This window comes from Rhagoletis zephyria, unplaced genomic scaffold, assembly GCF_001687245.7.
Source record: "Rhagoletis zephyria isolate East Lansing unplaced genomic scaffold, Rhagoletis_zephyria_1.1 Rzeph_scaffold_06212, whole genome shotgun sequence".
In the NCBI taxonomy this organism is placed as follows: domain Eukaryota; kingdom Metazoa; phylum Arthropoda; class Insecta; order Diptera; family Tephritidae; genus Rhagoletis; species Rhagoletis zephyria.
The window spans coordinates 19,525-35,920 of NW_016163295.1; the positions used below are offsets into that span (position 1 = coordinate 19,525).

At 32.7% G+C, this 16,396-nt stretch overlaps 1 protein-coding gene across 2 annotated transcripts in view; it reads right to left on the reverse strand.

Moving 5' to 3' along the window:
* Positions 1-8,597, reverse strand: part of LOC108372965 (uncharacterized protein PB18E9.04c) — a 27,654-nt gene extending 19,057 nt beyond the window's left edge. Inside the window, exons 1-2 of one of the 2 annotated variants that reach the window (XM_017628797.1) lie at positions 8,475-8,597; positions 1,436-1,679 (exon numbers count right to left, since the gene is read on the reverse strand). In XM_017628797.1, the coding sequence (XP_017484286.1) occupies positions 1,436-1,656 (221 nt within the window). In that variant the 5' untranslated portion in view covers positions 1,657-1,679; positions 8,475-8,597. The remainder of the gene's footprint in view (positions 1-1,435; positions 1,680-8,474) is intronic. The other variant, XM_017628796.1, reaches the window with a different exon arrangement.
* Positions 8,598-16,396: the final 7,799 nt, after the last annotated feature.

Genomic DNA, 16,396 nt, shown 5'->3' on the forward strand with positions numbered 1-16,396 from the left:
GAATTTTTCTGAATACACAGTTTTATAGCCCAATAAATTTTAGTCTGATAATGTGCAAGTGTCAAGGGGCTAAAGGTGACCGTTGATTTTTTAGAATTTTTTTCGCCAAAGGTGTTGCGGATTTCTTCCATATACAAATAAATTGAGTTTATTCATTATATGGAAGCCAATGCGACAAACAAAATTCTAAAATATTAACGGTAAATCGTAGCCACTTGACATTTGCACATTATCAGACTAAAATTGCAGTGGCTAAAAAACTGTGTACTCGAAAAAATTCTAACACTTCCGAGAAAAAAGTTTGAAACTTAGGTGAAAATTTGTTGCACTTTTTTGAAGTTTTCTACAAATTATTAAGCTTGGGTTTATATGGGGTTTGTTAGAAAAAGAACTGCATTTTAATTGAAAATTCTTAAAAATACATAAATAAACATAAGTGGCACACAATATCACTTTGAAATGGCGTGCTATAGATATGACCGATACTGTATATCAATAGAAATATTTAAAATTAATTAATTTTTCTTAATTTACAGATATTTTATTGTGGTATCCTTTCATTCGCGTTTGAACTCGATATTCAATAAAGTGACGGATGAGAATAAATATATAGAATAATAACGAAATGAAGCAAAAGAGAAAATGAAACAAGGTCCGATAGTTTAATCTATACAATGTGATCGCTAATTTTTTTTTTTGGTTTGTTCCCGATATTTTAAAATGTTAAGTAAAAAAGTGGTATGTGCTTAAGAAAACGTATTCGAAAATGCCGGAATATTGATCCAACAACTTTTCCGTTTTTGGACATGCCGTTTGGAAATGTACTTTTCGAATGTTCACTTTAGTGTGGAGAACGTATCCGAAAAATGTCCGAAAACTGATTCCGCTTTCGGATGAGACATCGCAATTTTATCAGAATTTATTTCCGTTTTTGGATCCGTTTGCAGACCTTTTGCTGGCTGGGTCATTTTACTCATAGGGTTGTATGCATAAAAAACTAAGCAATTGCTTCTACTTAAAATTTCATACCTCTCACCGTAATTTATTTGAACAAATCGAGTAAAAGGTCTGAAATTATTCAAAAAGCAAAATTCTTCACTAATCGAGTAACTTAACATTTGAGTAATCATAATTTCCAATTAATCGAATAATTGAGTTATTTACATTATGATTAATGAAAATAAATTGAATAATCAATTAATTGCACAGCCCTACTATACATACATAATAAAAAAATTAAATGTAGATCAATTGTGATAAAATGTATTTATATATAACTGTGCTGTATGTATGCAAATATACATAAGAACTAAAAATCTATTAACTTACGAGTGCAAATGTATGCCTTCACCCACTTGTTATTGCGAAATTTTAATATTTACAATTTTTAATTTTGTTCAAAATGTGGTATTGAATGTATTGCAAAAAAACTTACGAATCTAATAGGTCTCGTTGATTTTTACTCCCACCTAAGGACCACACTTCGTTTTTCTTTTGCGCATTTGCCTGGACCACTTGTTTGTTGGTCGCATCGAAACGACCTTTCGGATGGCTTTTGTGCCTACCCGGTATCCAAAGTATGCGTAGTCCTGACGAACGGGATGATTTATTCGAAAGTTTACCGCCACTAAAGAATTTGTTGCGTGACGAGGACATCGCTGATGTGTTGACTTATTCGACTTTTTGTTTTTTTTTTTTTGGAGAAATAAATAAAAATAAAAAAGTAAATAAAATTAGGTGAATATATTTCGTTTTCATCATTAGGAAAGGCCTTAAAAAATATATCTAAAGGCCGGATCTTACGATTAATACATTTGTAATTTTTTTTATTTGGCACCTACAAACTAAAAAACATTAGGACGACAATTTCTGTATCTCTCACACGACTGATACACCACATAAGTTTGGATACAATTAATTTGAAACTCATTTGGAAAATGCATAAAAAATTGTTTGTCAAGTTTGGGACAAAGCCCAATACGTCGTCGCTACCGTGTCAAACTATTGAATGTGCAAAAATATTTTTTCATTTATGATACCTTGCGTACGCGTTTAGAATGATATGTAAGTTGGCAAATCGACGAATTTGGATTAGTCTTCATAGAAGCAGAGTATATTTGGCTTTGACAAAGTGTCGATTCCCACACTTTCTCCCAATAACAACAACATTTTTACAACAGTTTCTTTGCTCTCCTGAAAAGTACCGATTTTCACATTCGAGAGTTTGACATGGTAGCGACGACATCTCCGATCACACGATTGGGCTTCCAATTTATGAAAAATTCTGGGCGAATTCCCAATCGGGTGATCCGGCCTTAATATTTTATTAAAGAAAACAACTTTTCAAATATTCATATGCAATGGTTACGGGACTTTAGCAACTCTTTTAACCTCGGCCAAAAGTATTAGGCAACACCCCAATATATGGCGTTTTGCGAGAGTCGAGACGTATAGAAAATGGCACGGTATTTCCTAAAATTTCGACTCGAAGTGTCCGGCACGCGGAGAGATACCCCACGACTCGAAACATCTCTTCGCATGCCCGGAAAACCCAACACAACTAACGCCCTTGTCCCTGTGGACAGACACCATAGAGGCTGCACGCTTTTTGGGTCTTCCGCTTGTTGAGCTTGATGACAATGACTGAGATAAGACCGATCTGGGCGAGGTTATTGTAGCGGCTACAACTACAACAACAGCGGCCGTCTATGATTCCACCAAATTAAAGGATCTTCTTGTCTGGGTATAAGGGTAGCTGTAAATATTTCTCCGCCTCTTGGCTATCCACATCAGTAGAAAAACAGAAATCAGTATCAGAGCCGTTGGCGATTTCCTCAAAGCATTGCCAAATATCCTGGTCCCGCTCTTCAATAGAAGCTTTCATTAGAATTCGACTTTTTCATATGATTCAGTAGGTTTCTCCATGCTGATCTATATTTTCGAATTATATTCACCATCTACCCAGTTTTTAGATTTATTGGTGTCAGAAAAGAAAACGAGTTTTGAAACGCGATTCACAAAATATTGCCACAATGAAGCCTTACATGCCTTTTTTCTTAGCGGCGCACACTGGGTCCGCCCCATATAAGCGGGTGCTCAAAATTCTGAAATCATTTTCTTTCCATTAGACTCGCTTGAACTACTTTTTAAGAGTAAATTTTTGACGTCTTAACCCATTATTGCTCATGCATTAACCCATTGGTGACCCATTTTTTGTAATATCTTATGATAAGTTAATTTGATTTTATTATTGTGCAAATTATGAATAATTTAACTCATTTTCGACTTTGACTTAATGCATTGATGACCATATTTTAACCCATTAGTGGCCATTTTTTTATACAGTATTTCCTCTGCTAATTTTATTAAAAAAATAGGTAAGTTTAGGTTACAATATAATCAGGAAGGACGAGTCCTTTCGATTTGAGGATAGCTTTATCAATGAATTCGCAATACTTAAAACTAAGTTAAAAGCGATAAAATGTAATAACATTAAAAAACGTTGTATTTGTTGTAATCAGTAGGAAAGAGCATGAAACAGGTGAAGTCATTTATATAGAGATCAGTTAGATAGTAAAAGATAGGAAATACTAGATACAAAAATTTACGTTTCAATGTAAAACATAATGGGATAAATGCATGGTCAAAAACAAATTTGAAAGTAAAAATAATTTCAGCTCTCTGAAATCACTTTTTTAGAAAAATTTGTAAAAAAAGTCAAAATTATTTTTAGTTCCATCTTTGATTCGACTATGAATATGCCCCATTATGTTTTAGAATTTCAAAATTGTTCTAGAATTTCAGATCAAAACGATAAAAATTTCGATGAAGACTTGTTATTTTTTTTTAAACTTTGTATAAAGCTTGAAACTTTTATTTATATGGTTTTGATTAGAAAAAATTTTAACTTAAAAAACATTATGAATATCACTGTGCGACAATTTTATGACAATTCAAACCAGTCCGGACTTTGGTAACATTTTGTGAAAGTATCCAGTAATAAAACACTTGATGGATTTCCAAAAGTTAGCTCGTATTTTTATTTTATGGTCTACTCAAGTTTTCATGTCCCGGGCATAGTGTAGTTTTCAAAAAAGTGGAAAAAATTTTTGAAATAAATGTCTGAGCGAAATTAAAGGTTAAGACATATATAGTAAAATTTCATGGGAAATATTGTAGAACATTGTAACCCATTAGCGCCCGCCTGAAAGGGTCCTTTTGACCTTTACTTAAAAAAAAAAATCCCAAAAGGAAATTTGGAAGGTCGTTAGAGGATTGATTCAGAAAATGTTAACAAAGTCCGGCCTGGTTTCGGCTTTCGCACAGTCTTATTCTGCCTTTCCCAGAAAGAAGCGTATATACCAATTTTGGACAAGAATGATAGTCTCCCTACATCGTGAATTTTGGAAGCAGTTTGAATGGCGACGTTGCACTGTACGTTAGTGCCTTTTAGTTACCAGTTTAAGCTAGTTTCATACGCCATATACATACATACATTCATATATATGTACATAAATACTTTATGAAAGGGTTGCAAGAATGGCAATGCATTAACAGCTCCTGCTAGAATTCTTCGCAGTACATATTGTCTTCTGTTAAAAATACCTATACGGCCACATAAAAATTATTCGGGCCCGGGAATAAAACCATTATTTTTATATAATTTTGGGGTCGATGGCAGAGGTATTGTGCGGCGCCCCAACGGTACCGATTGAGGGCCTAAGTGTGCTTGTGTGTCCACCAGCAATCACTTCAGCCGAACCTAACCTATCATTTATAAAATAATTAAATTTTGTGTGAGTACATACTTACATACATACTCGTATAGTTACAAATTTTAAGTAATCCCATGAAGTATCATGAAAAGCATTTTTAAAAAGGAATTGGAATCGTAGACAGGAGCATTGCGCACATGTCGCGCACGAAAACAGGCTTTTCCGACAAGCAATCGATGGATGATGCATAGTTCGGCTGTGTAGTTCGATGGTGTGCAGCTAAAAAAACTTGGCACTGCAGTTTACAGCCATTGTAGTTTCAATTTAGTTATTGGCGGTGAACTTGTTTTAGGCATTTAAAAGAGGGATAAGAATGCGAAGAGGAATGAACTAAGAGTTGGGAAAACAAATGGAATTTAGCAAATCTCAAAACGTGGAGCTTTACTATGAGTTCTTTTGCATGATTTACTTAGGTTATTTTTTTTTTCAATACTCGGCGAGAATATTTTCGGCTTCAAGTGTAGTATCCAGGCCAATATTAAAGATAATGAGAGAAAATAAAATTCCAGCCATGCAATTGTGCAATCTGTAAAATTTGTGTGACCACACCTCACATGCCGATTTCTATTTTATTACTTTTGCATACAACTGCGTATGCTTTTAAGCTGAGTATGTAAAAATACATTCATGAAAACACCAAAACCAAAACAAAGTAAAAAAATAACCACGTACAAGTCAAACAACTCGCCAATACACCACAATTGCGTTTTTCATTCTTTATTGAAGACACACTCTTACGGATTTATGTATACATGCACATACGTATGTATGTATGTACATACAGTCCTGTGAAAAATAATAGCGACACGAAATTTTTTACCAGTTTTTGCTATTTTTCTTATGCTTGGTCTAATGTTTATTATTCTTTTATACAAATACAGCTCATTACCTAACAAAAACCATATAAGTCCAAATCTCAAACTTAGAGGATAAATGAAAAAAATCAACAAAATTTTACAACAATAAACTCTTTATTAGGAGTTTTTAGAAAAATCATATGTATGCAGTTTTATAGCCAATTGAATTCTAGCTTAAAAAGTGCAAGTTTTAAGTGGCTAAGAATTCACGTCGATTTTTGATATTTTTTTTGCGGATGATGTTATTATTTTTTTTCCATACAAAAAAAATTGTCGAACACACTTTGTATGGAAGAAAATCAGCGATTTCTCATTTATAAAACTCAGATTTTTCTAAAAATTCTTCATAAAAAGTTTGTTGTAGTAATCTTTTGTTGAATTTTTCTTCTTTATCTACAAAGTTTGAAATTTGGACTTATATGATTTTTGTTAGGTAATGAGCTGTATTTTTATAAAAAAAATAATAAACATTAAACAGGGATCACACGATTTGTACATCTCTACAGATTTGTACAATTTCAGAGTTACAGAGTGGTGTTGTTTGGAAAGCTGTTATTGAGCTGAACTCATTATTTCTAGACAACAACACTCTGTGCCTGCCAAAATGTACAAATGTACAAATCGTGCGATCCCTGCTTTAAACAAACAAAAGAAAAAATAGCCAAAACTGGTCAAAATGTCGTGCCCCTATTATTTTTCACGTGACTACACATACTATGTATACATATGGGTGTGTGAAAAAAGCCCAAGTTTGGAATATTTCGACATATGTATTTATTTACTATTTGTATTTAAAACACCAACAAGATCAAAGCGACACTGTAACGGGCGGCGATCAAAGGGGACAGCTCCATCGGCAAGGTTCCAATTAATTTATGAACGTGCTGTGCCAACTTGCTAGCATAGATTAAGGTCAAGTAAGGCAAGTGCGAGAAACACTTTACTTTCAAGCTGTGTGACAAATTTTGGTGTTTACGTTTTATATGTAAAACCTCAAAAATAATTCGGCGTCGCACATCTATTGCGCCTATTTTAAAACGGCTTTACATCTACTATATTTGCTGTAAAGTTTTTTAACGGTGAAATATGTACGTATACGAAAAGAGGACTCGAAACTACATAGTAGAACAACATATTTTTTTTTTTGAAAGTGAGAAAATTTATAATATGTCTAGTAAGATAGCTTTCGCACCGCCGAATTTGATATTAGTCATTTATATTTTTATGACATACCACACCATACGACACCCTTCTGAACACCTCATTAATGTTGAACGATACCGCTTCACTTGAATACCCAGCGTTTTTCTTCCAGAACCGAGCTTATGTCTATCTGTAGCTCGTTTCTGTAACAATTCTCTACCAAGGCGAATTGAGATATGAATTCGCCGCCCCGTTCTCTACTGCTAATTAGTAGGTGAGAGTGACGTATTTTCTCTACCAGTAGAGAAATAATCGGTAGAGAAAAGTTACAGAAACGGGCTAATGGACTTGTAAGCATTGAGTAAGCTTCGTTTTAATCTTATTTCGACCGTGTATAAATTATAAATAGTTCGCTCTTCATGCTCCTTCAGCTACTTTTTGTTTCATTATATCATTTTAAGCGATTCTCGATCGTGAGAGGCTTTTCCATTAACATCTAGCATGTCATTATTTGATAAATTATTGCGAGTTTAAGACAACTATTTTCTTTATGGTGGTTTTGAGAAAAATGCTCAACTTTTCTTTTTCACACGCACAAAAATCTGTGAAAATAAAGTTTTCACAGCGAAAACTTTTAAACAAATCAATTTATTTCCATTTGTAAACAGAAACGTAATTTTTTTTGTGACGTGATAAAAAATGGTTTGATTCACGTTTTCACAGAAAAAGAATTGGCCTCCGGCATGGTGTAATAATAACAAGATGTTGTCAGTAACTTAACCTCACTTTTTCGGCAAGACTATTCCGGTCACGCATTTTAAAGTACTAGAAAAGGTACTAATTATTTGCTACTTTTAATCCGTTGGTGTATACTATTTCAAATTAAATGTAGAAAAAAGTATGTATAATTACAGGCTTATAAGCCTGAATATATGTTTGTATCGGCAGCTCCACACAGCTTGGACATATATTGTAACTTTAAAAAAGTAAAAGCCGTAAAATAAGGCAATTTCCTATAAGACTGTAAATGACTTTTTAAATAGATTAAAACACATAAATATCGATAATATAAGCGAATTCCTAATTTAACCATGCAGCCACTCTATTCTAGTGTATCAGTAGTTTATTTGGCTCAATATTATGACAATGCAGCAAGAGTTATTTAATATAAAAAAATCGCATTTCCATACGATTTTTGTGTACGTTTTTTCCATTGATAACCACGATATCTTTTATTTTATCTTTTTTTTCGAGGACAAAAATTATACAAATCCAGCAATTTTAGATATTAATATCGTTCTGAAAGCTCCAAGTTCTTAAAAAATCACTATACAACGAATTACTCAAATGGAGTATTTTAAATACTATTTCACAACGAATGTTGGTATTAAAATTAAGATCGGCAGCACTGAAAATCAGCATGCTGATGTTGTCAAAATCACAACAAACACGTCGCTACTGATAACACCTTGTTATTATTCCACCATGGGCCTCCGGGATATTTTTTTAAAAACTGTTCTACGAAAAAATTTATTATTAAATGTTACTACAATTATGTGTGATGTGGGTAAAAAGCTCAATAACACTTTTGACACAAAAAGTGTCAACTTGAATCAAATTCTTACGAGGTAAAGTAAAATCTTGCTCTTGCTAAGGCGTTGTAAGGTTTGATGACTAAATAGCACACATGAATACTTACAATTGATATGAGTTGAGGGAAGTGTGAACAACCCAATTGTTGTCGTCATGTCCTGTTGAGAAAAGGTGGAGAGGTAAGGCGTTTTTGAGCGTAATATTCAAAGAAAAAAGTACATCAAATACTTAGGCATTTTTGCCTTTTTAAATAAAAAACAAGCAAAACACAAAACTTATACCAATTTTTCATACATACATATTACATACAAACACATATCTACTTACATACATACATACATATGTACATTCTGAGAAAATATTTGCCTTTTGCATGATCTGGTCTGGACCAGTGTGACAACAAGATCGCTATCAACACGTTTTCGAAACGATGAGTCGTTAGCGACTACGAATGCGACGACGACAACAGCAAGGTATACATACATACATGTATCAGCTTTTATTCACTTCGTTGCCCGTGTACACAAGTGCATACATAGTAGGGATGCCAATATCCCGGGATTAACACTGAGACATAACTTTTATGAATATGAGTAAAAATTCAATAACTGAAAGCATTTAAACATACATCCCATAAAATAAAACTATTTAAAATATACGATAAACTGATTTTAAAACTCACATATTTATTTATTAATACAGACAAGTCTTGAACTAATAATTTTTTTAAACTGTATTTGAAAACCCATGTGATTGAGGAACGCATAGATCACAAACCAGGTACTTTGCGAAGTGATAATTAATAAAAAAAAAAAAACATTTTTTCGCAATTTTCGTAATTTTTTCGAAATTTTGAGGGTGTACGAGTCCGAGTACGAGTATGCACGTAAGAGCAGCCTTCTTGTTGTCTACGTTCTTTGCTCCTATCTCCTCCATTACAAAATATTTGAGATTCTTTTACCGGCACGTCAGATAAATTATAAGTTTTTCGATTTGAGGAAGTTTGAGTAGGTTGATTTAAAAAATTATGTAACTTTTTCTTAAAACTTCGTTTACATTTGCGGCGCTATGAGTACATTCATTTAAATCTTCTTCAAAAACTGGCTCAGGATATACACTGCCGGAACAAAGTAATGGCACAGCAAATTTTTCACAATATATGCACAATTTTAATTCTAATATTTTTTCGCTAATTTCCTATAAAAACAAAATACATAAAAATATAATTCCTAATTCCTTTGTGCAAAACTCGCGAAAATTCAAACTTTCTGTTTCGTTTACATTTGCGACGCTATGAGTATATTCATTTAAATCTTCTTCAAAAACTGGCTCAGGATGTACACGGCCGGAACAAAGTATTAGCACAGCAAATTTTTCACAATATATGCACAACTTTAATTCTAATATTTTTCCGCTAATTTCCTATAAAAACAAAATACATAAAAATATAATTCCCAATTCCATTGTGCACAACTCGCGAAAATTCAGCAAATTTTCATGAAAATTTTCAACTTTTTAATCAGATTTTTTAGAATTTTTTGAGTGTGCAGATTTGTAGCCCAATAAATTTTTTTATAATAAAGTGCAAGTTTTAAGTAGCTAGGAATTACCTTTGATTTTTGGCATTTTTTTTCACGCAGTCTCTTCCATACAAAATTTTTTTTTTTCGAAAATACTTTATATGGAAAAAATGCAAAACACCTTCAAAAAAAAAAAAAAATTCTCAAAAATCAACACGATTTTTGACTAACTCCGAACTTGCATTTTTTTACTAGAATTTAATGGGCTGCAAAACTGCATACTCAAAAAATTCTACAAAATCGGATTAAAAAGTTGAAAATTTTGATGAAAATTTGCTGAATTTTCGCGAGTTTTGCACAAAGTTTAGGAATTACATATTTATGTTTTTTGTTGTTGAATGAACCATATTTTTATATAAAACTGGCGGAAAAATATTAGAATGAAAATTGTTGCATATATTGTGAAAAATTTGCTGTGCCAATACTTTGTTCCGGCAGTGGATTTTTAAAAGTGCAGTTTCAAGATTTTTGTTAATTGTAGTCGAAAGGGCATTTTAAAAAATCATACTTCCAAAATCAAAAAAAGTACTTACTTTCAATTCGATATTCAAAATTTTTTTCGGGATCACGGAATTAATATCTACGAGCAAATCCAGGGATTTTTGGGACCTGGCATCCCTAATACATAGTACGTAAGTATGTGTTTACTTCTGTACATACATACATACATATGTATCTATACATTTACGTTTTACGAAAACTACTTAAAAAAATCACTTAACACGTTTAAGTTTAATGCACACAAACGCAAGAAGGTACAAGCGAAAATTACATTTGCATATGTAGCAACTTAACAGCAGGTTAATTGGTAATTTAATTAGTTAATTTTGTTATTAGTGCAATTCGCAGCTTATTACTTTGAGATACATTTAGGGGTTTAGACAAATTTATATCATCTCGACTTCTTAATTTTGCGAATGTGGTATTTTTTGCTTGTGATTTGTTTAGTCTAGTTTTGCCTTCAGTCAATTATTGCATATACATATGTACACATGTACATATGGGTACGAATGTGAACATAACGGCATTTGCAGGAATCAATTAAGGGAAATTGGTTATTAATTTAAGTTTGTATTCATATTCATTCACTGTACATTAGACTACGATTCACGTTCGCACAGTGCGGCCGAAATACAAAAGTACGGCCGAAATTTGAAAAAAAAGGTTTTTAGATAGGGCTTTTTCAGCATTAAATTGGCTAAAGAGATCCTCTAAGAAGCGAAAACCTGTCACTGTAACGGCCTGTACGCCAGGTCCCCAATTTATTTTCACTCGGAATGTGGTCTTCGCCCAAGCACAACATTATGGTAGATTCGAAGGGAAAAGTTATAAACAGGGCTGCCAACTATCCTTAGCTATGAAGTGCCGTATATATATTTATATATACATATATACAGATGCGTGCCACTAATTAGCAACGAAATTCAAAACGATATTGCTTGCAAATTATGTTTATTTATTTATTTTTAATAATTTTCATTTAAAATATAATTAATTGGTGCAAAGCTTGCACCAAGGCGAATTTATATAAGGTGGTGTTACTAGCTCAGCTGATTTTGTGTATGTGTTTCGCCGCACGGCTTCTGATATCAAATTGAAAAATTTTGTTTGAATTTCTACACAAACTCTTACAAATTTTGACAGTTTATGCCGCCAAAGCAAAAACAAAATACATGTAACACATGGCTTGCACATGATCAAAATTTTTTTTTACATGGAAAAAAATCCGCAACACCCTCGACAAAAAAAATTCTAAAAAATCAACGGTAATGTTTAGCGACTTGAAACTTGCACTTTATTATACTAAAATTGAATGGGCTACAAAACTGCATACCCGAAAATTTTCTAAATAGTCTAATTAAAAATTTTGAAATTTTGATGACAATTTTTTGAAGTTTGATTAATTTTTTTGCAATTTGTGCAAGCTTCATACAGTTCGTACATGGTATACATGGTCCGATCTGCCTTATTTGAAAAATATCATTGTTGCCCACACTAACCGGCCTATTCTGCGGTTAGTAAAGTTACTGTCAATTTTTAAACCCTTTTCGTACTCTCCATACTCTTTTAACCGGTAAATTTTGTTACCATCTCATGAGCAGGTAACAAAATATTGCCCCGTGAAATATGCAACACCAGAATTTCAACAAAACTTCATAGCTGAATTGCTGAATAAATTAAAAGGTTACCAAGGTAAATAGAATTGCGGTTGCAAGAAGTGGTGACAATTGTTGGTAACAAAATTAGCTTGTTACAAAATGTTCGCTTACTAGCAGAATAGGCCTGTAAAAGGCTTAGGTACTGCTAGGCAAAAGGGATATTTCCATACCCCATATATCATATATGTACATATGTATGTACACGTATTTTTTTACACAAACCTTCTTGCAGATGACTTATTTAATTTGCAAAAGCCGAAAAAAAACATTTGCTTAGTGACTAAATTCAAAATTTGTATGGCTCACTTCATTTCAAACGATTTTTCTATTTTGAAAAATTATAGAAATTAAATTGAGCGAACAAAAAACAAAGCCAAATAAAAGTAATCAACATTGAACTGCATCAAAACGAAAATAAGGGGGCACGAATTTCGATGTGAAGCAAAACTCTCTTGGAAAACAATACCTGCAATTATTGTACCATGCAATTCGTACATATACATATGTATGTACAAAAAGACAGATGGAGAAACACATATCTTCGCGATATTTGGGAAGTCGGGCTATTCTACTTATCAAGCGTATTAATTGCATAATGAAAAACGTAAATTTTGAGTTACTTCACTATATTATTAAACATGTCATATGTACCCTGTAAACCATTTTTCAGAGTATTCTGCGTTGTAAAGAAATTTTAAAGAATTCGTTAAGATTTCATTGGATTTTTTGCCGAATTTTCTAAAATGAAATATATTACGCACACTTCAATTCTTTTACGAAATTCCGGAAGAAAATCTGTGAAGCAACGAAAATAATGCTGCTATGTGAAGAATATCTTTCAGAATTTTTCCAGAATTTTCTTTATTTTTCGTACAGAAATTTCTTTACGAGTTCGTGTCAACCACTTCATATAATTTTCTTTGAAAATTCGTAAAAAAATCGTTACAGCAATGAGATACCCTAACGATTTCCTTAAGATTTCGGGAACTTTGGTTTGCAGGGTATGTACATATTTTGTAGTAGTTATAAGTATTGGATTTCAGCAACATGTGTTTTGCTCTCATTTTACGTTGAACTTAGAAAGTAAAACACCAAAAACTTGTGAATTTGTGAAGGTATAACCTGGGAAGCAATATAAGTATGTACATATATAAGTAACTACTTAATTTAATTCTTCCGATGTTTAATTTTTTATTATTTACATATGTACATTAAAGTGGTCCAAAATTTGTATGTCGGATTTTTAATGCCGGCACCCCCTAGGATTGTTCTATATCGAAAAAAATATACCCCTATTTTTTTATTTTGAAAAAAAAAAATAAAAATAGGGAGTGCTCAAAGCGCTCAAAGTTTTCCATGTATTTTATATGGGGGAAAAACAANATAATACGCAATTGTCTCTTTAACCATTTTTTCATAGTAACTATATTTTATAGGTCCTCCAAAACCCCTAGAAAATGCAATGGAAAAATCTTTAATCATAAAAAATGGTTAAATAAACAATTGGATATTAATACTGGCAGTCTCCTGAAGAGAACCACTGAATAACTCAGTGAGAGGGGAGACCAGTATGTTAGCATGTATGTATATAAAAAAAATATTTATTGGACCAAAAAGTAGTGGGTAGGCACTGTGGCCAATGGTAATCAACTATTACCACCTCCGCATGGTTGTAAGCCATGCAGAGTCCGCAGAATGCTCCGGAAGCAGTGTCCGGAGGATGCATCCGACTAGGCAGAGCATACTTTGAACTGCCATCAAATTAAAACTTAAGAAAGTTTTATTACATGGCAGTTGAGAAGTGCATGTACATAAATTTCATTAATTTAATGAAGGAAATTTTTGCACATGCAGCAGTACATAGCATGCATTTAGGCGCCTGGTGTTAGCAGTCGCGTCTAAACAACCACAGTTTTCCGATTGAAAAATATTGATTTTTAAGAGTTTTATACCATTTCTACGAAAAATGTTTTTTTCTCTATATAAAATACATGGAAAACTTTGAGCGCTCTGAGCACCCCCTAAATATTTTTTTGATTTCAAAATAAAAAAATAGGGGTATATTTTTTCGATATAGAACAATCCTAGGGGGTGCCGGCATTAAAATTCCAACTTAATTTTTTTGGACCACTCTAATGTACATACATACAAACATACATTTATTTGTATGTGCATATATAAATTTATGAAGCAACAACGAAAGCAGCAGCAGCAATTCGATTTCTTTTTTTTTACCGCTACAAGAAAAACTGGTTATTGGATGACTAGCAAATGTGTGAGCCGGTTGTATTGGCTCTGCATGGGTTACTACTATTACCAACGAGACAACAGCAAGGTATTCGTGCTCCAGCTTCTGGCCTTACGCAGCGCACACTAACACTAATTTCAGTTAATCACTTGCAGGCTACTTGATTTTTGGTTAACTGATTTAAGTACTTTTTATCAGTTAGTTTAGTGTTTTATCAAATTTCTTAAGTCAGGTTTAATTACCGCCACTTGAATGTCGGAATACATACGCCATGAAATATGAAAAGTAATGTTTGTAGTAATTCTGAATTGCAACAGTTTGCTTTTACTAAAACTTTTGACTGTGGCGGTCAAATACTACCCATCAACTACAACATTATCAGTAGCATTGAAAAAGAAAATCACAATAATAGTATAATAAATTGACGCTTACACGTAAGTAAGTGTTTGGCCGAGCTTCTCCACCAAAAAGTATATATCTATGATTACGCGTCTTTCTTCGCCGTCAACTAGGTTACGCGCAGCGTCCGGACTTCGCTCCGATCGGCGAAGGTTTACTCCGATTTGTTTTTTAAATTTAAAATCTGCTGCCTATTATTATTTTTTTTTCCATTCACATTAAGAATTTATTACAAAATAATATGGCAACTTCTTATATTTTTACTCAATAACTTCTGTGGTAATTACCAACGTTTTATATAGCAAGGTGTAACAGAAGTTGTATCTTTTACTATTTAACATAAATGTTTTGGAAGGTGTATGTTTTAGCAACTTGGCAGATTACATATATGCTGAGGTTTGCTATTTAACCGCACAGTATTGCTGCTGCCGCAAGAAAATTTTCGGAGATGAATCCAAAGATGCATTGTAACGTTAATTTTAGCGTTTACTTACCAAAAACAATCAATCGTTTCTGTTGAAATGATTCAGTTTTTTATCGTTTAGGTAATTATCAAAATAATTATATTTTGGGTTTTAACGAAAAGAATTTCAATCGTTAATGCTGGAGTTGTGGCATGCATTTAAGTGCAAGTGGAACGGATTTTTAGGACCTAAAAACCTATAAAAAGGCAAAATAAAGTAACGAAATAGCATGGAAAAGGCAAAATAAAATAGCGAAAAAAGCAGAAAAAGGCACTAGGTATTGCAAAAAAAGCAAAAAAGACACTAAAAAAAGGCCGGAAATACGAACAACAATCAAAAAATACATTTGTTTTAGAAATGTTTATATTACAAGTAAAAGGAGAAAAACTATGAACTAGTTTCATTATATGAAAAATTTGTACTTTGAATCTTTGACTATTTTATCCTTTCGAGTTTCTAACTCATAAAACTTTAATCTGTATAGTTGTAGTAACATTGAACCACAAGATGCATTTTGAAGTTTTCTGGCAGCATTTTCATTCGATTTTCGCGAAGAAAAGCCTTGAATGTACTAAATGTGCGCTCGACGCAAGTTGATACAAGTTGAGCCCAATTTAAAACGTTTTAAACGTTCATTTTATCAGGAATAAGAGCGTTTTCCTCGCCCTTAACAATTTTATCCACACCCCTTCTTTCTATTCTATATATGTATATATTCTTAATCGAATATACTCTATCTCTTTAGCAGAAAAAAAGGCAATTTCCATAAAATCCGTTCCCTGGTCATGAGTATTCATCATCTCAATACCTATCTGAAGTCAATAAAAATATTTTCCACAAATGTTATATGGTAAGTGAATAGCGATTAAAAGTTCCCGTTCGGACGTTCCCAAAATGGAACTCGTATCGAATATGACTGATGATTTTTGCTAAATTCTGCGAATCTGTTAACGGTACAAAAAAATGATGTATGAATGGTTGTTAGAATAATAAGCAGCCATAACCATTGCATCAACTTAAACTTCCTAACGATGTTTAGTAGCTGCCAAAAACTGTTCGAAGTTGTTCGGACGTTCCGATTTTTTCCAATTGATAAAATTTTTTGTTTAAGAATTTAAGCACCCTCGTTTCTTAATGCAAATATGGGGTTTTATTGTAAATAAATCTGCATCTATATG